The sequence below is a fragment of the Vipera ursinii genome, assembly GCF_947247035.1.
Source record: "Vipera ursinii genome assembly, chromosome: 5".
Lineage (NCBI taxonomy): Eukaryota > Metazoa > Chordata > Lepidosauria > Squamata > Viperidae > Vipera > Vipera ursinii.
Window position 1 is genome coordinate 99,781,866 of NC_139518.1, and position 22,736 is coordinate 99,804,601.

Sequence of the window (22,736 nt, forward strand, 5' to 3'; positions counted from 1 at the left end):
TATTAATTGAGTCACTACAGTCGTTAAGTCAGTCACACATCCTGGGGACGATAGAGAAGGAAAAAAAAACATATATATGCAATTCTCTTAACTGCGTTGAGCAGAAATTCTCCCCAATCCAGAGAGCGTTCAGAATCTAAGCCAAGTATAGGTTTTTAAGAAGAGACTGGAACGCCATTTGTCTGAAAAGGTATAGGTTCTCCTGCTTGAGCAGGGGGTTGGACTAGAAGACCTCCCAGGTCCCTTCCAATTCTGTTCTCCTGTATTCACCTGCAAAGGTAGCGTGGCACTGCAATTTCCAACTATAAATGCTATTGTTCTGCATCTCTTCCACAACCATATTTGAATTCCTTCAGAGCATTAATCCATGTGAAACTAAGTGGAACAAATAGTCTTTTTTTAAAAAAAAACATGCATAAAATATTGAAAATCAGGGCCCTTTGAAACTGCGTTTTCTCTGCCAAGAACGGTTTTTCGTCCCCACCCCCCCTCTCATGTGTTTGGATAACTCAAACAACCACCCAAGCTGGGATTTTGAAATGAAGCGTCTCGTAGCCAATGTTTCCTTCCTTAAACGTCTAAACCTTTCCAGAGGTTGAAGGAAATTAAGGCTGGCGTGTTTTATTAATTTGGCGCTTTTCGCGGAGAGGAATTGCAGAGCTAATTTCATTTGTATGAATTAAGGGAAACGTCAGTTTTATCCACTTTCTCCCTCCATTCCAGGGCCTACTTTTATTGCAAGGCGTGTCACGATGACATCAGTGATCCCAAAAAGATAAAAAAATGTGGCTGCAAACGACGTAAGTAATTTTTAATCCACAACACACCTTTCTTCTTTCCCCACCCCACCCCTTCTAGGCTTTTGGGGGAAAAAATCCATGATCACTCTAACCCAGTTTTCTGGGATTTATACACGGACTGAAGGTGGGTAGGGGAGCAAAAAGTAAATTTGTACCACTTTAGCACTACAGCCAGTCCTTGACTTAACAACCATTCGTTTAGTAACCAAAGTTACAACGGCACTAAAAAAAAAGTGACCTAGGACCCATTTTCCAACTTACGGCCCCTATGGTCACATGATCAAAATTTGAGTGCTTGGCAACTGACTTGTACTTAATGACAGTTGCCCTGTCCCAGAGTCATGCGAGCGCCATTTGTAACTTTCCCAGTGGCTTACGATAAACAAAACTGATGTGGGAAGCCAGATTCATTTAACAACCGCATGGTTTTCCTTAAGCAGTGATTCCCTTAATAATTGCGGCAGAACAGGTCATAACATGGAGCACAAACCGCTTAACAACTGCCCTGCTTTGCAACGGAAATGTGGCCAATAAGTCAAGGACTTCCTGTACTGTAGGAAAGCTATAGTGCTGTTCCCCATCCTTGCCTCGTCTTTGCAATCTAATTTCTTTAGGAAATGTCATTTTTTTATTTTAAAAAAATCATTTTAATGTGCGCTGTCTCTGGAACATTTATGCCGTTCGATCCTTAGAACTTCCATTCAGATTTGGGGGCTTGTTTTGTTTCCAACGTAGTTCCAATAAGCCACGTTAGGCTTATCCATATCTCCTTATCAACTATCCCGGCTGAGAGGAAGATAACAGTGCAGAAAGATGCTGGCGCTTTTTTCCTCCTCTTGAAAAGAAAATTAAACATCTGTCTTGGTCCATGTCACTTTGCTTGGCCCTTCAGAAACGAAAGTTTTCGTGGCTTAATAAAGTTCCTCGGAAACAAGAAAATGCTCATACGTATCAATTGTTATGCATCTCATCCTGGTCACGCTGATTTCCCATGTAGCCTACAGACCATACAAGCTACCATTAAGTTACTGGATCAAGATCATGGAGAAAGCTTCTGGCATTTTGAGGAGGGGGGGCGGGTCTAGGACGACTCGCCACGGCCAACTTGCGGTCACTGTGGGACAAATCATCTTGGCCAATTCGTCACGGGACAATTTGCCGCTGAACAAGAGTTGCACTAATAAGCGAAGAAATGTTGGAATATAATCGCCGAGGGAAGGGTGCCGAAGGAGAGACAAAACGAAACCGGAATGACAAAAAGTAAAACAATCCATTAGTTTAAACGATTAAATTGAATTGGGGAATGGTTCCGCGGCGAATTGTCCCACGGTGAGGTTGACCACGGCAAGTTGTCCCGGAGCGAATCGGTCATGCAGAGTTGATTGAAGTCAGTTATCTGTGGCAAATCGGCAAGTTGGCTGCAGTGAGTTGCCCCATTCCACTTTGAGGGGGGTATGGCCAGATTCGGAAAATAAACCATCATTTCCATTTCATGAGAATTAATGGGGCTCATTTCAGACAATTTCAGTGGTACCGAGAAGCTGCAGGCAGCCATGACAACTGATCGAAATAGGCTTGATTTAAACCACTGTATTTCTGGCATAAACCAAAGGCTTAATTTAGAAAAACGTTAATACTCCTGCCCCCCCACCCCACCCCTGCCCCAGCCCACCCAGATTTGCTAAACCTGGAAAGTCAAGAGAAAAAGAAGGCCGGAGAGCAAAGTTTTGTAAACAGGTGAATGAAATGCAAAAGAACATCTTCTCTGCGGGAAAAATACATATAATTATTTTGGCATTAATTGCATGCAGCTTCCTGGGCTAGTTGAAAGCCAAGTTCTTTAATAATGCATCTGAGGTTTTACGTCCCTTCAGAGGTTTCTGAATATTAGCTTCGGTATTGTCAGGGTCTCAAAGTAAGTCTGACCTACATAGCTATTTGTCCAAACCTGTTAAGCCAAATATTAATAATTCAGCAAACAGCTCTGAAGCTTCACGAAACCAGGGGTAATTAGAGAATCTATGTTGGTTAGAAATGAATTTCTTGCGCAAAGATCCATACTGTAGCGAGGCTGCGAGGCGTGATGTGTCTGGTTTTGCATCTTATTTTGATTCCTAATTTTCTAATTTTAATTTAAATTGGAAAGAAAGGGGAAAAAAAAGATTTAGCTCTGCGTACACATTGCAATTAACCCAATGTACTTTTGTTAACATTTTAGGCAGCTGAGTTACTGAAACTGTTTGGTTTCAGCCTTCGTGTGCCGCTCAATAATGTCATTTTTTTTTTTAGTAAAGCAACAAGTTCCATGTTAGGGTGTTTCTAACAGGAGGGAGATACCTGCCCCCCCAAAATAAGCATGCATGATTCCCCCCCCCGATAAAAATCTATGAAACTCTTTAAAGTAAGCTTTTAACAAAACTCTTGTTGTATTTGTGCACTGATTCCCATTGATTGAGCACGGCAAGATTCATCGTTAATTGATCCAAGTTTATGTAGCTGAATTACACTTCTAAAATTTTGGACACAGCCATCGGAGATGAAAGATCCAGCTGAAGTGCTGTGCTTACTCATTCCTTTCCTCCTTGTATTAAATCATTTTGTTTCCAGCTGGGATCCTTCCTCCTTTGCAAGATTGCGTGTGCACCGTTATCTATGAAGAAGATTTGCCTGAACAGATGATGATTATTGACAATGTTGTGATTTATTTATTTTTTTTCTCTTGCTGCCTTGGAACACACGGCCCACACTATATTTTAACTACACACTGGTAGTGATCTATTGTGAGTAACAATGGGTTCCTTGTGGCCCAGAGTGCAGTCTGATCTGTCTTCCTTCCAGTGGAGAATATTCATTTGTTTTCTTCTTTCTTTTTTATGTTGCATGAAGCAGTGGCATCTCCTATCCCCATGACGTTTTATGCCCATGTAAGCCGGGGCAACGTTGGAAAAAAAACCAAAACACCACAGCAATATTTCTTGGTTGCCTTTTGGTTTCGTCCCTCTCTTTTCTCCTGTTTGTCCCCTTCCGATCAACTGTATTTTCATCGCTGAAAATCAGAATGTTACGGCATCTAGACAGAAAATCAGAATGTTACGGCATCTAGACAGAATTGATTGACAGTTAGGAAATCGTCTTGTTTGTTTGTTTACCAACTGCTTGAAGCAAACTTAATGGTTGGACGAGGGACTCAAATGATTGAGATGGAGGCAAGAACTACAGTATAAATCAGTAACTTTCTCCGGCTGAGAAATCCTGGGATGGTTATTCTAGGCCAGGGGTAGGCAACCTCGGCTCTTTGATGACTCATGGACTTCAACTCCCAGAATTCCCGAGTCAGCTGCTGACTCAGGAATTCTGGGAGTTGAAGTCCATGAGTCCTAACAGAGCCGAGGTTGCCTACCCCCTGTTCTAGGCCATGTGACAAAAATTGTTTTAGGAATACCGATAATCCTCGACTTACGATCACGATTTGCAAACCCAAAATTTAAGCGGGCTTTGCCCTAGTTTTATGATCTTTCTCACCACACTTTTTAAGCGAATCACTGCCACTATTTAGTAAGACAGTTGCAAAAGTCAGTCTGGCCTCCCAGTTGACTTTGCTTGTCGGAAGGTCGTAAAAGGGGACTGCATGCTGGCAGCGGTCATAAGTTTGAAAAACAGTCACATCTCACCATTTCTAGCCTGGTTCCTTGAACCACTAAATTAAACAGGTCTCATGATCAAAGGACGTATTACGAGAGTCACAGAGCAAAGGAAAAGGATTTCTTGGGTTTCACGTAGAAAATCTATTTTCGGGAGGTATGTAATAAATTTATCGGTGACATTGGATGAAACGTACCTGTGATTTTTGATCCGGGCCAATGTGAACACGCAACCAAATTTTATCTGAAAGGGTGATACAGCTCAAGTGTACAGTAGTGGCGAATCAATTTTACGTTGAACTTTTCTGTCTGTCAATGGACATGGATTAGGGCACCGATGTATGATTTAAAACATGGATGTAAACTTTACAGGCCATTCAGCATTGGGCTGTCAAGCCAATTGAGGTCCTGGGATTCAGCAAGAACTTTAGATGTGGTCAAGATAACTTTGGTTTCCTCCAGGAGTTCCCCAACTCTTTACACAGCCCTGGAATTCATTTTATGTGACTTGGGGTTTTCATAAGGGACTTCTTGTTAGGGATGTCCTACTTGTCCCCCTCCATTCCCAGCTACTCTTCCAGGAAGTGATCACATTTGCCTCCTTGGTTTAGAATAGCTGGTAGAGATGATGATGATGATGATGATGATGATGATGATGATGAAGAAGAAGAAGAAGAAGACAAAGTACACAGACATACAAATAGAAATAGAACGACTGTGGCAAAGGCAAGGAAAGGTAGTATTACCAATAGCAATAGGCGCCTTGGGTGCAATCCCAAAACAACTGGAGCACCACTTGGACACCATCATCGGCATTGACAAATTCGCCGTCAGTCAATTGCAAAAGGCGGCATTCCTAGGAACTGCTTCCATCCTGCGACAAGATCTGTAATACCATCAAACGTCCACATCTGCCTTTCCCAGGTCCTTGGTAAGGACTCAGTAGGTAGACAAAAATGCCAAACCCACTCTGAACATCTGGCTGACTGTGCGATGATCAACAACAACAACAACAACAACAATTTTAAGACACACTGCTATATTTTTTAAAAAAACAGAAATTGGACTGTTGGGTAACCCTGAGCTGTTCGTTAAATTGCGCACTCAAACAGCATCCCACACAGAATATTAAATCCATGTAATTGTTCCTGTAATGCTGCTGTTCCCTTGTGTGACTTTAATTAGCCTGTATTGATATTTACCTTCTGATCTTGGAGTTGAACTGAAATGGCACTATATCCATCTCAATTCTCCTTCTTCTCCTCCCAAAGTTGGAAGGGACCTTGGAGGTCTTCTAGTGCAACCCCTTGCTCAGGCAAGAGACCCTTCTCTCCTTCTACTCCTTCTCCTCCTCCTCCTCCTCCTCCTGCTCCTAAGAGTTGGAAGGGACCTTGGAGGTCTTCTAGTGCAACCCCTTGCTCAGGCAAGAGACCCTTCTCTCCTCCTCCTCCTCCTCCTCCTCCTCCTCCTCCTCCTCCTCCTCCTCCTCCTGCTCCTAACAGTTGGAAGAGACCTTGGAGGTCTTCTAGTCCTCCTTCTCTTCCTCCTCCTCCTAATAGAGTTGGAAGGCACCTTGGAGGTCTTCTAGTCCAACCCTTCTCTCCTTCTCTTCCTCCTCCTCCTAATAGAGTTGGAAGGCACCTTGGAGGTCTTCTAGTCCAACCCTTCTCTCCTTCTCTTCCTCCTCCTCCTAATAGAGTTGGAAGGCACCTTGGAGGTCTTCTAGTCCAACCCTTCTCTCCTTCTCTTCCTCCTCTTCCTAATAGAGTTGGAAGGCACCTTGGAGGTCTTCTAGTCCAACCCTTCTCTCCTTCTCTTCCTCCTCCTCCTAATAGAGTTGGAAGGCACCTTGGAGGTCTTCTAGTCCAGCCCTTCTCTCCTTCTCTTCCTCCTCCTCCTAATAGAGTTGGAAGGCACCTTGGAGGTCTTCTAGTCCAACCACTGGCCCAAGCAGGATACCCTCCTCCTCCTCGTCCTCCTCCTCCATCTGACAGAGGTTGAGTCTGTGTTTAACCAGCTGCTGTTTGACGATGAACCACTGGAGGTCCTCAGCAGTCCATTTTTCTTCTCATAAAACCCAGGAAAAAATAGAGACAAAGTGGTAATGGGGGAAAGGAAGAGAGGGAGTATTGAGAATCAGAGGAGGTGGCTTTGTTTCTCCTTGCTTTTATTCGTCAGATTTACAGGACAGCGTGGTCTGGTCCCCAGGATGGTTCTTCCGAGTGTGCGCTTTCAGAAGAGACGGCGTTCCTTGAACATTACGGTGCCAAGACACAAACCCTAATGAAAACATACAGGATGGACTCTCCTCTCTTGCTGCTGATTGCCACATTTAATCAACGTTTATGACGGTTTAACGGGAAACGGCATGTGTCTGGCTGCACCGTCTTTTAACGTCCCATCCGTGTCTTTGGTCTGCTCACTTTTTCCCCTTCCTTCTTGACGCTTCATCTTCGATCGATGGGCGGGTGCGTTGAAAAATGTTTATTTTTTTTCTCCTTTTTCTGCTTGGTGCGAGGGCAAAACCACCCCTTATCAGAAGGAAGAAAGGATACGCATGCGTTTTGGGTGCAAAAAAACCCCCCTGCTTTTCTGATCTGCAACTGCCTCCTCCGTAGCCAGTTCTTTTAAGATCTTGATTGTCAAAGTTCAATTTTTTTTCCCCTGCATGTGCACAAAGAGAACGCTAGATCGACGTGTGGCCTTCAGAACCACCGATATTAATAATTAAAAAACGGTCCCTGAAATGCATGGGTTTTAAAATGCGCCTTGCATCAATTCCCGGTGTGGAAAAAAAAAGAACAAAAAAATTGTTATTAAGAAAATGGTTCTTAAGTGTTTTGGCTCTCTTGTCTCTTCTCCCTGATCTTATTTTATTGTTGCTTTTGGATACAACACAACTAAAGATAGAAATGAAAATGGGGGTTGGTGTGCCAAGCCAGCAGCACGATAATATTATACAGCTGGCGCATCCCTGGGTTTTGCTACAGTCTTTTGATTAATAGGAAGATCTGAGAATCAACTTTATATTGTGGTTAGAGGAACTTTAATTTTTCTTTAACCAGTCAGGGCTTTTTAGACCAATTTTATTGGTCGTGCCTTTAACAAAAAGCAAAAAAAGAAAGAAAGGAATGAATTTATAGGGAGATTCTCAGTCATCCCGGTCATGGTTGTCCCAAAGGTGCTTTTTCAAGAGGCAACTTGATTTTTCTTTGTTTTTCCTTGAAGACCTTTTGCAGAAGAACTGAAGAAGCTTCTTGGAGGCGAAATGAAACGTCTTCAAAGGTAAACAGAGAAAATCCAGTTGCCTCTTGAAAAAAAAAGCAGCTTTGGGACAAAGGAAGAAAGGATTTTTTTTCCTTTTTTTTCCTTTTTAAAGCTCAAAAAATTTAAATAGAAACATGCAAAAGGTTTGCTTAAAACGTTGTAGGAGACGTAGAAAGAGGAAGAAGCCAACAAAAAGAGCAAACTAAGAGCTGAATCGTTTTATAGTACTATATATAAAACCTGTTCCAAAAAAATATAAAAAAAAAATCTCGTAGCAGAATTCTGTTTTTTCTTCCAAAAACCCATCCAAGGAGAATGATCTATGGTGTTTTGACCGAGGCTGATGCTGTATGTTGACAAATTTTAACAGCTGCAAGATAACTCAAAGCGAATGCTAAGAGCCCCAGAAAATGCGAGCAAATTTGGAGAGGAAGGGAAGATCATTCATCCACCTTGATACCTGTTTTCCCACAACCAGGGTATTCTCCCTTGGTTGACAAATATACTGTAAGTGGCAAGTCAGCCAAGGCCTTCAAACAGAGCTTGACCCGTTGGGGGAAGATTTATCTTCTCCTGTCTCACTTCGAAAAGAAAAAGCAGAAAAGAGCAAAGCCACAGGGGAAGCGTTTTAAATTAAAAGGTGGAGCTGTGATGGTTTCTGTCTAAGGTTATAAAACAATTTTATTTATTCTTTTACTTTTTTTTTTTTAAAAAAAAATCTCATTTGCTCTTCCAGTTCATGGGGATGAGGGGGGTTTGAGGGGGGGGGGCTGGGTGCCACAATTTGTTTGCAAGTTGTTCCAGTTGAATGAGTTTGTGCTAAGTCATTATTAATAAATATGGGCCAGGGCCACAACAATTGGGTTAGGGGCATTGCTAAGCACATTGTGCTTTAGGTTGTAAGCAGCCCTGAGTCTTCGGAGAAGGTCGGGATATAAATGGGATTAAAATAAAAAATAAAAATAAATTAGTGAAGGAAACCGCCTCAAGAGGAATTGGACCAAAAAAGGTTTTCCCAGAAACAGCCCGTTGGAAATTCATAAACCTGAAAGCATTGAGACTGACAAACGGGTCAGTTTGCATAGATCTTGGTCAACTGCCTGAAAAAGGGATGAAATGCTTCGCTGGACTTTCAAACTGGCTTTTTATCAGGGTGGTTCAACTACGAAATCTACCGATATTTGTTGAAAACACTGGAAGTTTGATCATTGTTTTACCGTCTTTCGCTGGACCCTTACGCGGTGCATTCTGGCGGTACCTTCTAGGAGAACAGTCTTTAAATGCTGTCCTTAACGTTATTTTAATGGATGCGTGCATCACGTCAGTTAAAAACCAGGATCCACGCACACCGACCGGCAGTCAAATGCCACGATCCCAGATCCTTAATCTCTACCCACACCAAATGGCATCAGTTCGATTGGCGCAAGACCAGAAGCCATCGGCCAGGCTACCACCTGCCAGGCTCGTGAGTTCATGGAAGTCTGGCACTCCACAAGCAATTCCATTGACAGACGCTTTGACCTACAAGCAGCCTTGCAATAATCCGAATCAACCGCACAGCCAACCAGAGGCCGCACTGACTTCAGCCAACCTGCGCAAGCCCCCTTTTCCCCAAGCAGCAGCTCACCTCCTGATCTGGCCCTGATCTGAGATGGCCTCCCCATCACAAGAGCCATCACAAGCCTCCCACTGATGACCCCTGACCCACCACAAGACCCATCGCTGACCCTCACTTGACACACCCACCAACACCTGAAGCCCTTGTAAACAGAAAGAGACCGACATCCCCTCAACTCCGCTGAAGATGTTAGCTAGCCTGGTAACGAAAAGATCAGAAAGCAACCCACAAGCTCGGAGGACAAAGCTTCACCCCTCCTCCTACAGATATTCGCCACTATTGCAAGCTGTACTTATCTACTCTTAGTAGCAGGACCTCTTATTTGAACAAATCAGCTTCGTTCCCCAAGATACAGTACATTTGTATTAAATGAAGTTAGGATTTCAAAGAGGTGTGTCATTCTGGGGAAGAAGGGGAAAAAAAGCCAGATCAAACGTAGCTCAAAAACTGTGAGGTCCTCGCTGCTCTCTGAGCTCGCTTGTTTTCTTGCAGACGTTTCATGACCCAACTAGGTAGCATCATCAGTGCTAGAAGGGGGTGGGGTTTGCAGAAGGGAGGAGGAGGAGGAGGACGACAACTGAAGGGTCCTTGGTGCTCTCTGAGCTTGCTTGTTTTCTTGCAGACGTTTCATGACCCAACTAGGTAGCATCATCAGAGCTAGAAGGGGGTGGGGTTTGCTCTCTGATCCCTCCTAGCAATGAAGATGCTACCTAGGTGGATTATGGAACGTCCTCAACGAACCCACCAAGCTCAGAGAGCACCAAGGTCCCCACAGTTCAACCCTGAGGTGCAAATGTTCTCTCTCGCCAATAGCTCAAAAAAGCCACCAAAAGTCTAAACAAGCAGTGTACTTCGTACCAGCCGTTTGTAAAATAAGATCGGTGTTTTCTCTTCTAATTTTATTTTTTTAATACTCTGCAGAAACCTTGAATGGAAACACAAGAGTTATAGCTTTGAACTGCCGTATGGAAATGTCTATGGAGATTCTCCGTCATCCAGGTCATAGTTATCCCAAAGATGCTTTTTAAGGAGGCAACTGGACTTTCTTGTTGTTTTTTTTCCTTCGAAGACATCTCGCTTCTCATGCAAGAAGCTTCTTCAGCTCTGACTGGTTGGTGGGGAATGGAAAGATTTGCAGGAGTATAAATCTTTCCATTGCCCACCATCCGGTCACAGCTGAAGAGGCTTCTGGGATGAGAAGCGAAATGTCTTCAAAGAAAAACCAGGAAGTCCAGTTTGCCTCCTGAAAAAGCTTCTTTGGGTGTCCTGTGGGGGGGGGGGGGAAATATTAAAAACAATGGTTATCTTCCCCTGAACTGACATGATGTGATTAATAAACATAATGCTATTTTCCTATGGGTCAAGATTGTCACCCTTATGTTGTGTCCCTTGCATGACCTTCCAGCTGCATTGTTCTATCTAGCCTTTCCATTAACCTGGTCCTCTTCCTCTCCTCCCATTCAACCATGGTTATAGCCAAGATGTCCACGTACGAGAGACTCAAACTGGCATGTTGTTTTGATTGTGGCTACTCTGACACACGCATGTCAGACCGTGTGCCTTGTAACATGGACACCCTTGAGAAAGCCTTCCCAGTTTCTTCTGTCTCTGTTAGTGATTGCTCCACCACTTTACGTGCCTGTAAGTTTTGAACGCCAAGCACGCCTTGTTCCATGTTTGTGGTGCCTGTGGTTTCACCGCTGTCTTGTGCTGTCCGTTGTGGCTCTGTTGCTTCCGTGGGTGGGGAAGTGAGGGTTTCAAATGGCGTGGACCCTTTGGTTCTCGTGGCTGTTTTAATTTATGACATCCTATATTTCCATATCTTTCAATGTATATTCTCTCTCTCTCTCTCTCTCTCTCTCTCTCTCTCTCTCTCTCTCTCTCTCTCTCTCTCTCCCTCCCTCCCTCCCTCCCTCCCTCCCTCCCTCCCTCTCTCTCTCTCTCTCTCTCTCTCAACAAATGCAATCATATTTTTAATTGCTGCTCCCTGCTCTACCTGAGAGCTTTTCAGAGAGAAAATGAGCGTCTCGGTGCCATTTTGTGCAATTTTGCTTTTTAATTAATATGCACACCCTAATGGTTGTTCACTGCTTTACTATTAGCTGTAGTGGGGAAATTATGTTCCCAGACTTTTGCAGTAGATCGTGGTTTAGAGAGCATTTTAGGCAAATTCAGTGTAATTCATGCTGCGTGTAACACAAAAAGTGTTTACCTGTGTAACTTCTTTCTGCCGATGTGTAGACAGGTTCATCTTTCATCTGAACTAAGTAATATAATTTGACTATTGTCGTATGCATTGTCGATACCCATTCCTAGTTGGTGGCTGTCACTGACATTGTCCTGACTACACAATTCTTTTCAGCGCAAATGTATTTCCACCTCTATTATTTTGCCAATCAATAAGCAACCGTCGCAAAAGCTGTGTGTTTAGTTCAGGTTTCCCATGCCAACCAGCTGCCACAATTAATAAAAGCCTCATTATGATAGGAATTGCAGGGTCTGAAGTGATCCAGAACTGTCAAACTCCATGGTTGGAGTGTACTAAGGTTCAGACACTCCAAATTGATTCATTCATTCATTCCTTCAACAAAATCGATTTGACAAATCGCATTGATGGATTCAGTTGAACCCCGCCGAATCAATTTGGAGGCATCCTACACGCGCCAACTTGCATGTGCTAATCCAGTGGATGGATTTAAAGGTTTACCTCGGATCTGCTCTTCACATCCATTCAAACGTTCAAAACAAATCGAATGAGTTTGCACACCTCTACCATGTACAGGCTCTGTTAGCTTTCATTGCATGAAGTTGATTCATTTTATTCGATATTCATTCTCAAGAGAGCTGGGTCGTTTTTATGAAGTCACGTGGCCATGATTTGTAAATCAGCATTTTTGCTGATTTCTGGGGAAAAACAAACAAACTTGGCCTTTGGAGAGAATAGAATAGAACTGGAAGGGACCAGACCCCCGCTCAAGCAGGAGAACCTATACCATCTCAGACAAATAGTTGTCCAGTCTCTTCTTAAAAACCTCCAGTGATGGAGCGCCCACGATTTCTGGTGGCAAGCTGTTCCACTGGTTAATTGTCCTCACTGTTAGGAAGTTTCTCCTTAATTCCAGCTTGCTTCTCTCCTTGATGAGTTTCCATCCATTGCTTCTTGTCTTGCCTTCTGGTGCTTTGGAGAATCATTTGACCCCGTCTTCTTTGGGGCAGCCCCTCAAATACTGGAATTCTGCTATCATGTCACTCCTGTTTCTTCTTTTCTTCAGACTAGCCAAACCCAGGTCCTGCAGCCGTGCTTCGTACGTTTTATTGACTTTGTTGACTCTATGTGGATCTATCAGTCCAAACCACAAAAACAGCTCTGATGAAGTCACAGATCACGTTAAGAGTTCAGATTCGTTTTAAATCATGGAAAAGTAGGGGTTGTTTCCTACTCTCGCTCTCTGCCCCCCCTCCTTGACTTCTCTCTTTATTTGGCCAATATGTTGGTGTGGAGATTAACCACAATGGAGCCTGATCGTCTTAATGGAGGAAAAAGTTCATCACAACTTCGCTTGTGTGGTTTGTTAACAACTGCACTCATTAAAAAAAAAATGCCCATTCGCTAGAATTGCTAGAATGGTACTAAACAGTTTCTTTAAATTTATTTATTTTATTTATTTATTTTATTGGATTTATATACCGTCCTTCTCCCGAAGGACTCGGGGCGGTGTACAGGGCAGTTAAAACACAATATACAAAGTTAAAAATAAATTAAATTAAATTAGCCCCAACAAGTTAAATTAAAATAGGTGTGATTTGTTTTTTTTTTTTGCAAAAAATCTACATTAATGCTGGAATGGGACAACTCACCACAGCCAAGTTGCTGCGGGACAATTTAACAATTCAGTTTAATTATTTTTTAAAAAAAAATAAAAAAATTATTTTTGTCACTCGTGTTTCATTCTGTCCCTCCTTTTTCATCCTTTCTTTAATGATTCTGCTCCACCATTTCTCCCCTATTAGTGTAATTCTTGTCCCACGGCGAATTGTCCCACGGCGAGTTGTCACACAACCCCATTAATGCAAAGTTTTTAAAACAAAATTAGTCCTAGGCTAATTTTGCAGCAGTCCTAAGCTGCATTAACAAAGGGACAGAATCAAGGTCACGTGAAGCATTAGTACCACTTTATAAACCCTTAGTACAGCCCCACTTGGAATACTGCACCCAGTTTTGGCCACCACGATGTAAAAAAGACATCAAGACTCTAGAAAGAGTGCAGAAAAGAGTAGCAAAGATGATCAGGGGACTGGAGGCTAAAACGTACGAGGACCGGTTGCAGGAATTGGGCATGTCTAGTGTAATGTTCCAATACTTGAGGGGCTCCTACAAAGACGAGGAGATCAACCTGTTCTCCAAAGCACCAGAGGGCAGGACAAGAAACAATGGATGGAAACTAACCATGGAGAGAAGCAACCTGGAATTAAGCAGAAACTTCCTAGCAGAGAGGACAACTAATCTGAGGAACAGAGGTTGCCTTCAGAAGTTGCTCCATCACTGGAGGTTGTTGAGAAGAGATTGGACAGCTTATTTGTCTGCAATTGTAAATAGGGCCTCCTGCTTGAGCAGGGGGTTGGACTAGAAGACCCCCAAGGCCCCTTCCAGCTCTGTTATTCTATGAAATTCTACCAAGTCCATAATAATGAGGTTCATAACAGCCAGCCCTATAAATATGGCCTGATGCATTTTCTACCCATTGCTTTATTGGTCCCACAAAGAGAATAATAATAATAATTATTATTATTTATTATTTATTATTATTAATTATTATTATTATTATTATTATTGTTATTATTATTATTATTATTATTATTATTATTATTATTATTATTATTATTATTATTAATTTTATTTGTATACCGCCCTTCTCCCGAAGGACTCAGGGCAGTGAACAGGGCAATACATGTTAAAAAGACAGAATACAAAAATTAAAAAAAAAGATTAAACAAGTGCCCAGAACTCTTAGATAGATTAAAACGCATTTCAAAGTAATAATAATAAAAGGCGTAACGTGGACCGCTGGCTATTTTCATTCTGATCTGTAGTTTTCGAGGAAAGGAAGGAACCGCTTAACCTAAAAGGGGAGAGAGAGGGAAAAAAGTTTGAGACATAATTTCTCCCACACCTCTAAAGTTCTGCTTTTGAAAAGCATGTGAGCCACACACTGCAGTCAAACATAAAAGCCAGAATAAGAGTTTGGAAGGGATTTCGTTTGTTTGGGGTTTTTTTTCTTCTCCTCCTCTTGCCCCACACACCTTCCATCCATCATCGCCTCGTCAGAGGAAACCAGATTTAACTCTCCTCCGTGTGAGATCACTCAGCTTTGATAGCTTAATAAGAAACAATGCAGGCTTCCACACCAAGCCTGCTCTCTGTAAACCAGGGTTAGTCGGTTAATAGTGCGCGGTCGTGTAAATCTCTGCCTCTCTTGAGGAAGACACCCACAACTACACACACACACACACACACACACACACACACAGACTCCGGTCGTGTAAATCTCTGCCTCTCTTGAGGAAGACACCCACAACTACACACACACACACACACACAGACTCCGGTCGTGTAAATCTCTGCCTCTCTTGAGGAAGACACCCACAACTACACACACACACACACACACACACACAGACTCCGGTCGTGTAAATCTCTGCCTCTCTTGAGGAAGACACCCACAACTACACACACACACACACACACACACACACACACAGACTCCGGTCGTGTAAATCTCTGCCTCTCTTGAGGAAGACACCCACAACTACACACACACACACACACACACAGACTCCGGTCGTGTAAATCTCTGCCTCTCTTGAGGAAGACACCCACAACTACACACACACACACACACACACACAGACTCCGGTCGTGTAAATCTCTGCCTCTCTTGAGGAAGACACCCACAACTACACACACACACACACACACACACACACACACACAGACTCCGGTCGTGTAAATCTCTGCCTCTCTTGAGGAAGACACCCACAACTACACACACACACACACACACAGACTCCGGTCGTGTAAATCTCTGCCTCTCTTGAGGAAGACACCCACAACTACACACACACACACACACACAGACTCCGGTCGTGTAAATCTCTGCCTCTCTTGAGGAAGACACCCACAACTACACACACACACACACACACACACAGACTCCGGTCGTGTAAATCTCTGCCTCTCTTGAGGAAGACACCCACAACTACACACACACCCACACACACCCACACACACACACACACACAGAGACAAAGAGACAAAATGTCCCTGGCAGGGCTTCAAGGGGAATTGGTGTTTTCCTTCCAGTGAAATGACCCATCTTGACGAAGTCTGCTTAACTCAAAAGAGCCGGTGGTAAGATTTGGCCTTTTTTTGGGGGGGGGGATTAAAATACAAGCATATGTGCAGATGCAGCGGGCTCGGCTCTGGCAATTAGAAGTGGCGGTAACGAGGAATCAAAGGGAGGTCAGATCCGTGGATAAGATTACCTTTCTCACATTCTTCACTTGTTCTGAAAATCATCCTGAATTAGCGTCAGAAGGAGCCTCCGTCACTTCTCCCTTTTGTCTCTCCAAGCCAGGGCTGCGGTGTTTCCCAAGACACTCATTAAAGATCATTATATTATTACAGGGCTGGCTTTAGTCACACAGACACCCCTCTCCGGCAATCAAGCCTGTCTGCTTTTAAGATGGCTTAATGTGTTTTTCATGTTCTTTTTGCTCTCCCTGGCTTTTTTTTTCTTTTTTCTTCTTCTTTTTTTACACGTTAAAAGGGAACGGGGAAGGATTGCGAAGAATGATATTTAGAAACCAGAGCGAGCAAAAAAAACGCAACTCTGCTCTTGCAAATGGGATGGCTTTCCATGCTAATTTGGTTCTGATCCTGCAGGATGGCTCGCCCAAATTCCAGACCAGTGAAGAAAACTTACTGGCCTTTTCCATCATTCTCCCGGGGCTGGTCAGAAAGAACTGGATGTGGAGAACAGCAAGGTGTTACACCTAGGCAGGAGAAAGCCAAAGGTCCATGTTCAAACTGGGCGAAACCTGGCTCAAAAACAGTCACTGAGAGGGACCTTGGAGTCCTAGGGCAGGGGTAGGCAACCTCGGCTCTTTTAGGACTCATGGACTTCAACTCCCAGAATTCCTGAGTCAGCTGACTCAGGAATTCTGGGAGTTGAAGTCCATGAGTCCTAAAAGAGCCGAGGTTGCCTACCCCTGTCCTAGGGGAAGATCCCTTAAACATGAGACAGCCGTGTGTGGCGGCAGCCAAAAAAAAAGCTAATTCAATCCTTGGTTGTGTAAATAGAGGCATAGGATCAAAATCACGTGACGTGTTAGTCCCGCTTTGTAAAGCCTTAGTAAGGCCGCACCTGGAACACGGCATCCAGTTTGGGTCACCACATTACAAAAAAGAGGTTGAGGCTTTGGGAAAGCAACCAGGGTGATTCAAGGCCTGGAGACCAAAACGTAGGAAGAACGGCTGCAGGATTAGGGAATGGCCAGTCTAGAGAAAAGAAGGACTGGGAGAGACATGATGGCAACGTTCCAGTATTTGAGGGGCTGCTACAAAGAAGAGGACAACTTAAACGCAATCTGAACTAGACTGTGTTGTTTCTCTGTGTCATATAATACATGTGGGTAGATGCATAGTTCTGTATTTTTGTCATATTCGTGCAATGTACATTGGAGGCGGTGAGCCTCTTTTGACAACTGCATGCAACAAAATTTCATTTTAATGTGTGCCGTTTAGTAAGTGACAATACAGTTGTGATTCCATTCTATTCTTCTTCTTCTCCGAAGCGCCCGAAGGCAGGACAAGAAGCAACGGATGGAAACTCATCAAGGAGAGAAGCAACCTGGAATTAAGCAGAAACCTCCTAACTGGGTGGACAATTAACCAAAGGAACAGAGGTTGCCTCCGGAAGTGGTGGTGGCGTGTTTCCAACACTGGCGGCTTTTAAGACCTCCAAGATCCCTCCCAGCTCTGTTCTCTTCCAAAGTAGAATCTCTTGCCCGTTGGCATGAATTTACCACAGTAGGAATCCTCTCCAATTCTGCTACTGAAAACTGGTGGTGTGTCCTATCTTTCTGTAAAGCCTGATGATACCAGCGTGTCACAGTTGCTGCTATGTACCGTAACTCCATTCCAAAGTGGTTGTCTTATTTATTTTCCCTCACCATCAGTTCCAAGAAGTTCAAGAAGTTATTTTAGGAAGAGCTTTAGTTAGACCTGATGGAGGAGGAGGAGGAGGAGGAGGAGGAGGAGGAGGAGGAGGAGGAGGAGGAGGAGGAGGAGGAGGAGGAGGAGGAGGAATAGAATAAAAGACTTGGAAAGGACCTTGAACGCCTCCTAGTCCAACCCCAGACTGGTTGTCCAGTCTCTTCTTAAAAGCCTCCAGTGATGGAGCACACACAACTTCTGGAGGCAACGTCTGTTCCACTGGTTAATTGTTCTGACTGTCAGGAAGTTTCTCCTTAGTTCCAGGTTGCTTCTCTCCTTGGTGAGTTTCCATCCGTTGCTTCTTGTCCTGCCTTCAGGCGCTTTGGAGAATAGCTTGACTCCCTCTTCTTTGGGGCAGCCCCTGAGATACTGGAAGACTCCTATCATCTCATTCCTAATCCTCATTTTTAGTCCTGCCTTAGTTCTAGTCCAGTTTATGACAATAACAATAACAGAGTTGGAAAGGGACCTTGGAGGTCTTCTAGTCCAACCCCCTGCCCAGGCAAGAAACCCTTTTGTTTTGTTTTGATTTCACTTTATTTCTATTTTAGTTTTATATTGCTTTACCTTATCTGAGGCTGGTCAATGACCGAAAATGAAATTATTAGCATTTATGCCACTTATGTCTTAAAGGTACCATCACAGGAGAGAGTTCATAGCTTTGTCAGTATATAAATAAGAAAAGGTCCTCATAGGTGACAGTTGTGGGAAAATGTTACAAGGAGTTGCGATGTTTTTAACCCATGGCCACACAAGAGCTGGCAATCAAGACAGTCCTGGTTTCCAAATGCGGATTTTATGAAGCAGTCCGATCAGATAGTGTCGGAGAACATGAGTGTTAGTTTAGCCTGACATTCTCTTAATGAAGCTAATAGGAAAAGACAATCAAATCAAGGGCAGAGCGACACAATAAAACTGCATTCATTCAAACCCACAGAGACGAGAAATCGTGCGATACGGAAGTCACAAACTTGTGACCCCTTGTATCACACGGAGCTTTTACAATCTCATTTGTACAATGCTATGCTAAAAAGAGAAGAACTTTGGGGGGGGGGAAAGCTGTAGCAGTGTGTATGTGACAAGGCAGAGTTTGGGCTTTGCAAGAACCGGAGGAGGGAATAAAATAAAGCCACGCGGAGGCCTCGCTTTGGCCTCTTCCGAAATAGAAATGTTATTTCTTTTCCAATCACGGTGGGAAAGAATTCTCCCATTTTTCTCAGGCCTTGCTCTGTGCTTGAAAATAAAGCTTTAGCAAAGTACTATGGATCCAATCATACTTTCAGGGTCTCGTATGTCTCTTTCCAAGATTTTGAAAACCGCCGTAACCGAGGATGTATAAAAGTGGGCCTTGTGTTTTTGATCAGCGTCTCAATTTTCCAGCCTTAAGTCGGATAGTCAGCTGTCTGTATCAATTTGCATTTTAACAAAGCACAGAAATTTGTACGCAGTTTGTATACATTTCTGCTAACCTGGACATCTTTTCCCTATTTTGAAATCATGTCATTTTTATGCATCCTGTGTCCCACCCCCCCACCCCCCCAAGATAAAAACATTGTGCCAATGAGTTGCAAATTGAATTGCAATAAGACGAACAACACAGGAAATTAGTGTAGATTTGCATTCCAGATTGCATGCAAATTCCTGCGGGCAATTTGGATGGGTTCGTGTTAAAATGTCAAATGAAGCTGCCCACACACCGCCATAGTTTTCTGGTGCGTGAACTTCTTGGCTTAGGAAGAAGTGTCCAAGATCCGGAGGGAAAGGACACACAACTAACTGTTTATATTTGAATTGGCTTAGACTTACACAACACAGAATAACAAGAGTTGGGAGGGACCTTGGAGGTCTTCTAGTCCAACCCCCTGCTCGAGCAGGAAACAAATGGTTGTCCAAACCATCTTAAAGGCCTCCAGTGTTGAAGCTCCCACAACGTCTGGTGGCAAGCTGTTCCACTGATTAATTGTTCTCACTGTCAGGAAGTTTCTCCTTAGTTCTCCAGGTTGCTTCTCTCCTTGATTAGTTTCCATCCGTTGCTTCTTGTCCTGCCTTCAGGGGCTTTGGCCCCAGACTGTGGCCACTACTAGGCTGAGATCTGTTCAGAATTGGGCCACTTGAGTGGCTGGCTGGAGTGTGCATGCAGCTCAACATGTGCAAGCAGCTGGCTGGTGGGTACTTGTGCACCTGCGCACCGACCCACTGCTGGTGTAAGGGCTGAGTGCGCATGCATTCCAGCCCACCATTCACAAGGCCCAATTCCCCTCTCCCCCCCCAAATGCAAAGGTTGGGGACCACTACTTTGGAGAATAGGTTGACCCCCCTCTTCTTTGTGGCAGCCCCTCAAATCTTGGAAGACTGCTATCATGTCCCACCTGCTCCTTCTTTTCATTAAACTAGACATCATCAATTCATGCAATTCCCGTTCTTCACGTTTTAGCCTCCAGTTCCCTAATCCTCTTTGTTGCTCTTCTCTGCACTCTTTCTTTTATATATTTATATATAATATTTTATTAGTTTGCTACGTTTACAATTCATAAGTGCTTGCTAAACGAACGCGTTGTCTGGGTCCCGTTTGTTTTACTTAATAATACATACTAAATTCCTAATCTCTGCCCCGTTTTCCCAGCCCTTGATAAAATACATCCCATATTGGAAAATATTCTGTCTCTTCTTTTTCTTTAATCTTCAGTATAAGCCTGTCCATTTCTGCACAGTCCAGTATTTTCTTCTTTTTTTATTATTTTTCACCCTACAATTTAGTAGTACTTATTCAACAATGTGTTGTCTGAGTTTATCATTCACTAATATGAATTTAATTCCTAGTCCTTTCTTCTTTTCTCCAGCCATTGATAAAACAAGTCCTGAGTTATTCTGTTTCTTCTTTTTCTTTCAACCTCGTAGTAAGTCTGTCCGTTTCCGCACATTCTAGTATTTTTAAAAAATTATTTCTTCCTCTGATGGTGTTTCTTGCTTTTTCTAATATTGTGCGAATATTCTCTGCACTCTTTCTAGAGTCTCAACATCTTTTTATATATATATATATATCCTGGCAACCCAAAACCGGAGGCAGTCTTCCAAGGGTGGCCTTACCGAGGCCTTGTAAAGCGGTATTAAAGTACTATTAAAATCGGTTTTGTGATACTCGTGGAAGGCATAGATGACCTAGGCCAGGGGTAGGCCACCTTGGCTCTTTTATGACTTGTGGACTTCAACTCCCAGAATTCCTGAGCCAGCTGTGCTGAGGGGAAAGGGAGAGGTTTCCAAGCTGAGCCATGCTGGCTCAGGAATTCTGGGAGTTGAAGTCCACCAGTCATAAAAGAGCCAAGGTTGCCTACCCCTGACCTAGGTGTTCCTAAGTTGAGCGGGAAATTTCCTAACGATTCTGTCAGAAGGATGGAGTGCCAATCCCTGGCGGCTTCTACTATAGGTAGTGTTTCTTTCCAGGGTCACAGGGAAAGTGAGTAGCGAATGGATTGCTTTGATGGGCATCAGCTGGAGGAAAAGAACATGTCCTCAGCCCATAGAGCAAGTTTCCCAGGGTCCCTGATGCGAGGTGACATGGAAATTATGCTTGCATTTTTGTTTCCTGGTTGTCGCGAAACTCACCCTGACAGTTCCTTACCACCAGGCAGCAGATCTTCCCTCTTACCTCCTCGGTGTAGGAGAGATACTAGTCAGTTAGTTCTCCATCTCTCTTTCTTCTGAGCGATTTCAGATGACAGATGTCAGGACCAGCTCGCTTTTCCCTTGAATGTTTCTGTCACCGCTTGCCTTGAGCCCCGATTCTGACCTTTACTTAGACGAAATAAAGTAGTGGGGAAGAAGCAAATCCCAGATTTACAACAAGCTTAGAGCAAAAGTCATGCCAGACTCTTTCTTACTCTCTTCTACCTGCGTCAGAAAACCTAGATTAGACCTTCGCATAGAAGGCTGGACTGCTTTAGGCTTTACCGGTCCAGAGAGACATCACTTATTAATAAAGACTTATTAAATTTTTATCCATTTTTACAACCCAGTGGAAGTGCTTCCTGTGAATCCATATCGCGTTCATTGTCATTGAAAATGTTAATTGAGTCAAAGTTAGATTTAATTTAGTTCTAAATGTGCCCTTGGGAAGACGCTTTGAGGAAGAGCGCAAGGCGGAAAGATCACATCAAGTGTTCTGGGAAAATCCTCGCAACAAAAAAAAATGTTTTTCTTTTCCCAGTCCAAAGAACGAATATTCTACGCATCCAGGGATGACTTTGAGTTAAGAACAGACTTGTAACTCTGGGATTGTGCAGGATTGGTGTCCATAAGGATGGTGGGGTAGTTTATGCAGCCTTGTAATCAACGCGTCATTAATCGACACAAGCTCTGAGGCCGCAGTATTTATTTCACAATTTCCTCAAACCATACGGCCTATTTTATTTCCTAATATGCCATTGCTATCTTTAGAGCAGGGGTCTTCAAACTTGGCCCTTTTATGACCTGTGGACTTCAACTCCCAAAATTCCTCAGTGCCTGGCTGAGGGAATTCTGGGAGTTGAAGTCCACAAGTCATAAAAGGGCCAAGTTTGAAGACCCCTGCTTTAGAGTGAAGGAACCTATTACAACATAGACTTACAGGCTGGAAGGGACCTCAAAAGCCTTTTACTCCAACCATCTGGTCAAGGCAGGAGACTTCATACTATCCTGGTTAAATAGTTGTCTAGTCTATTTTTGAAAACCTCCATTGATGAAGGACCCACAATTCTGGGAGGCAAGCCATTCCGTTTATTAATTCCAATTCCATTCCATTTATTAATTCACAATTAAGAAGACATATTCCAGATATGTTTTCCATTCTGAAAGGAAGCTTTCTTCTTACACATTGCTGAGAAACCCAGTTTTTTGGGTTGTTGTTTTTTTTTTAAAAAAGGAAACGACAAAACCTGATTTGCAGCAACTTTTAAACTCTAATGTAGAGCATGAAAAGGGATTTTTTAATGTAGAGCATGAAAAGGGGCAGAAGAAGAGAACTGGAACTGCCACATGAAATCACAGGAATCACCCAGGGGTTCTGCTCTTTGTTGTGCGATTTTTCTTGCCTGCTCTTGCACAAAAGGCATCTGTGGCATTAGATGTCATTGTCGCGGTTCCGACAGATGAAACTCTTC

General features: G+C 43.4%; 1 protein-coding gene across 1 annotated transcript in view; it reads left to right on the plus strand.

Moving 5' to 3' along the window:
• The window catches only part of KCNMA1 (potassium calcium-activated channel subfamily M alpha 1), a 423,981-nt gene that overhangs the window by 293,282 nt on the left and 107,963 nt on the right, over positions 1-22,736 (plus strand). The window contains exon 14 of the mRNA XM_083363343.1: positions 724-800. Coding sequence (XP_083219469.1) covers positions 724-800 — 77 coding nt within the window. The remainder of the gene's footprint in view (positions 1-723; positions 801-22,736) is intronic.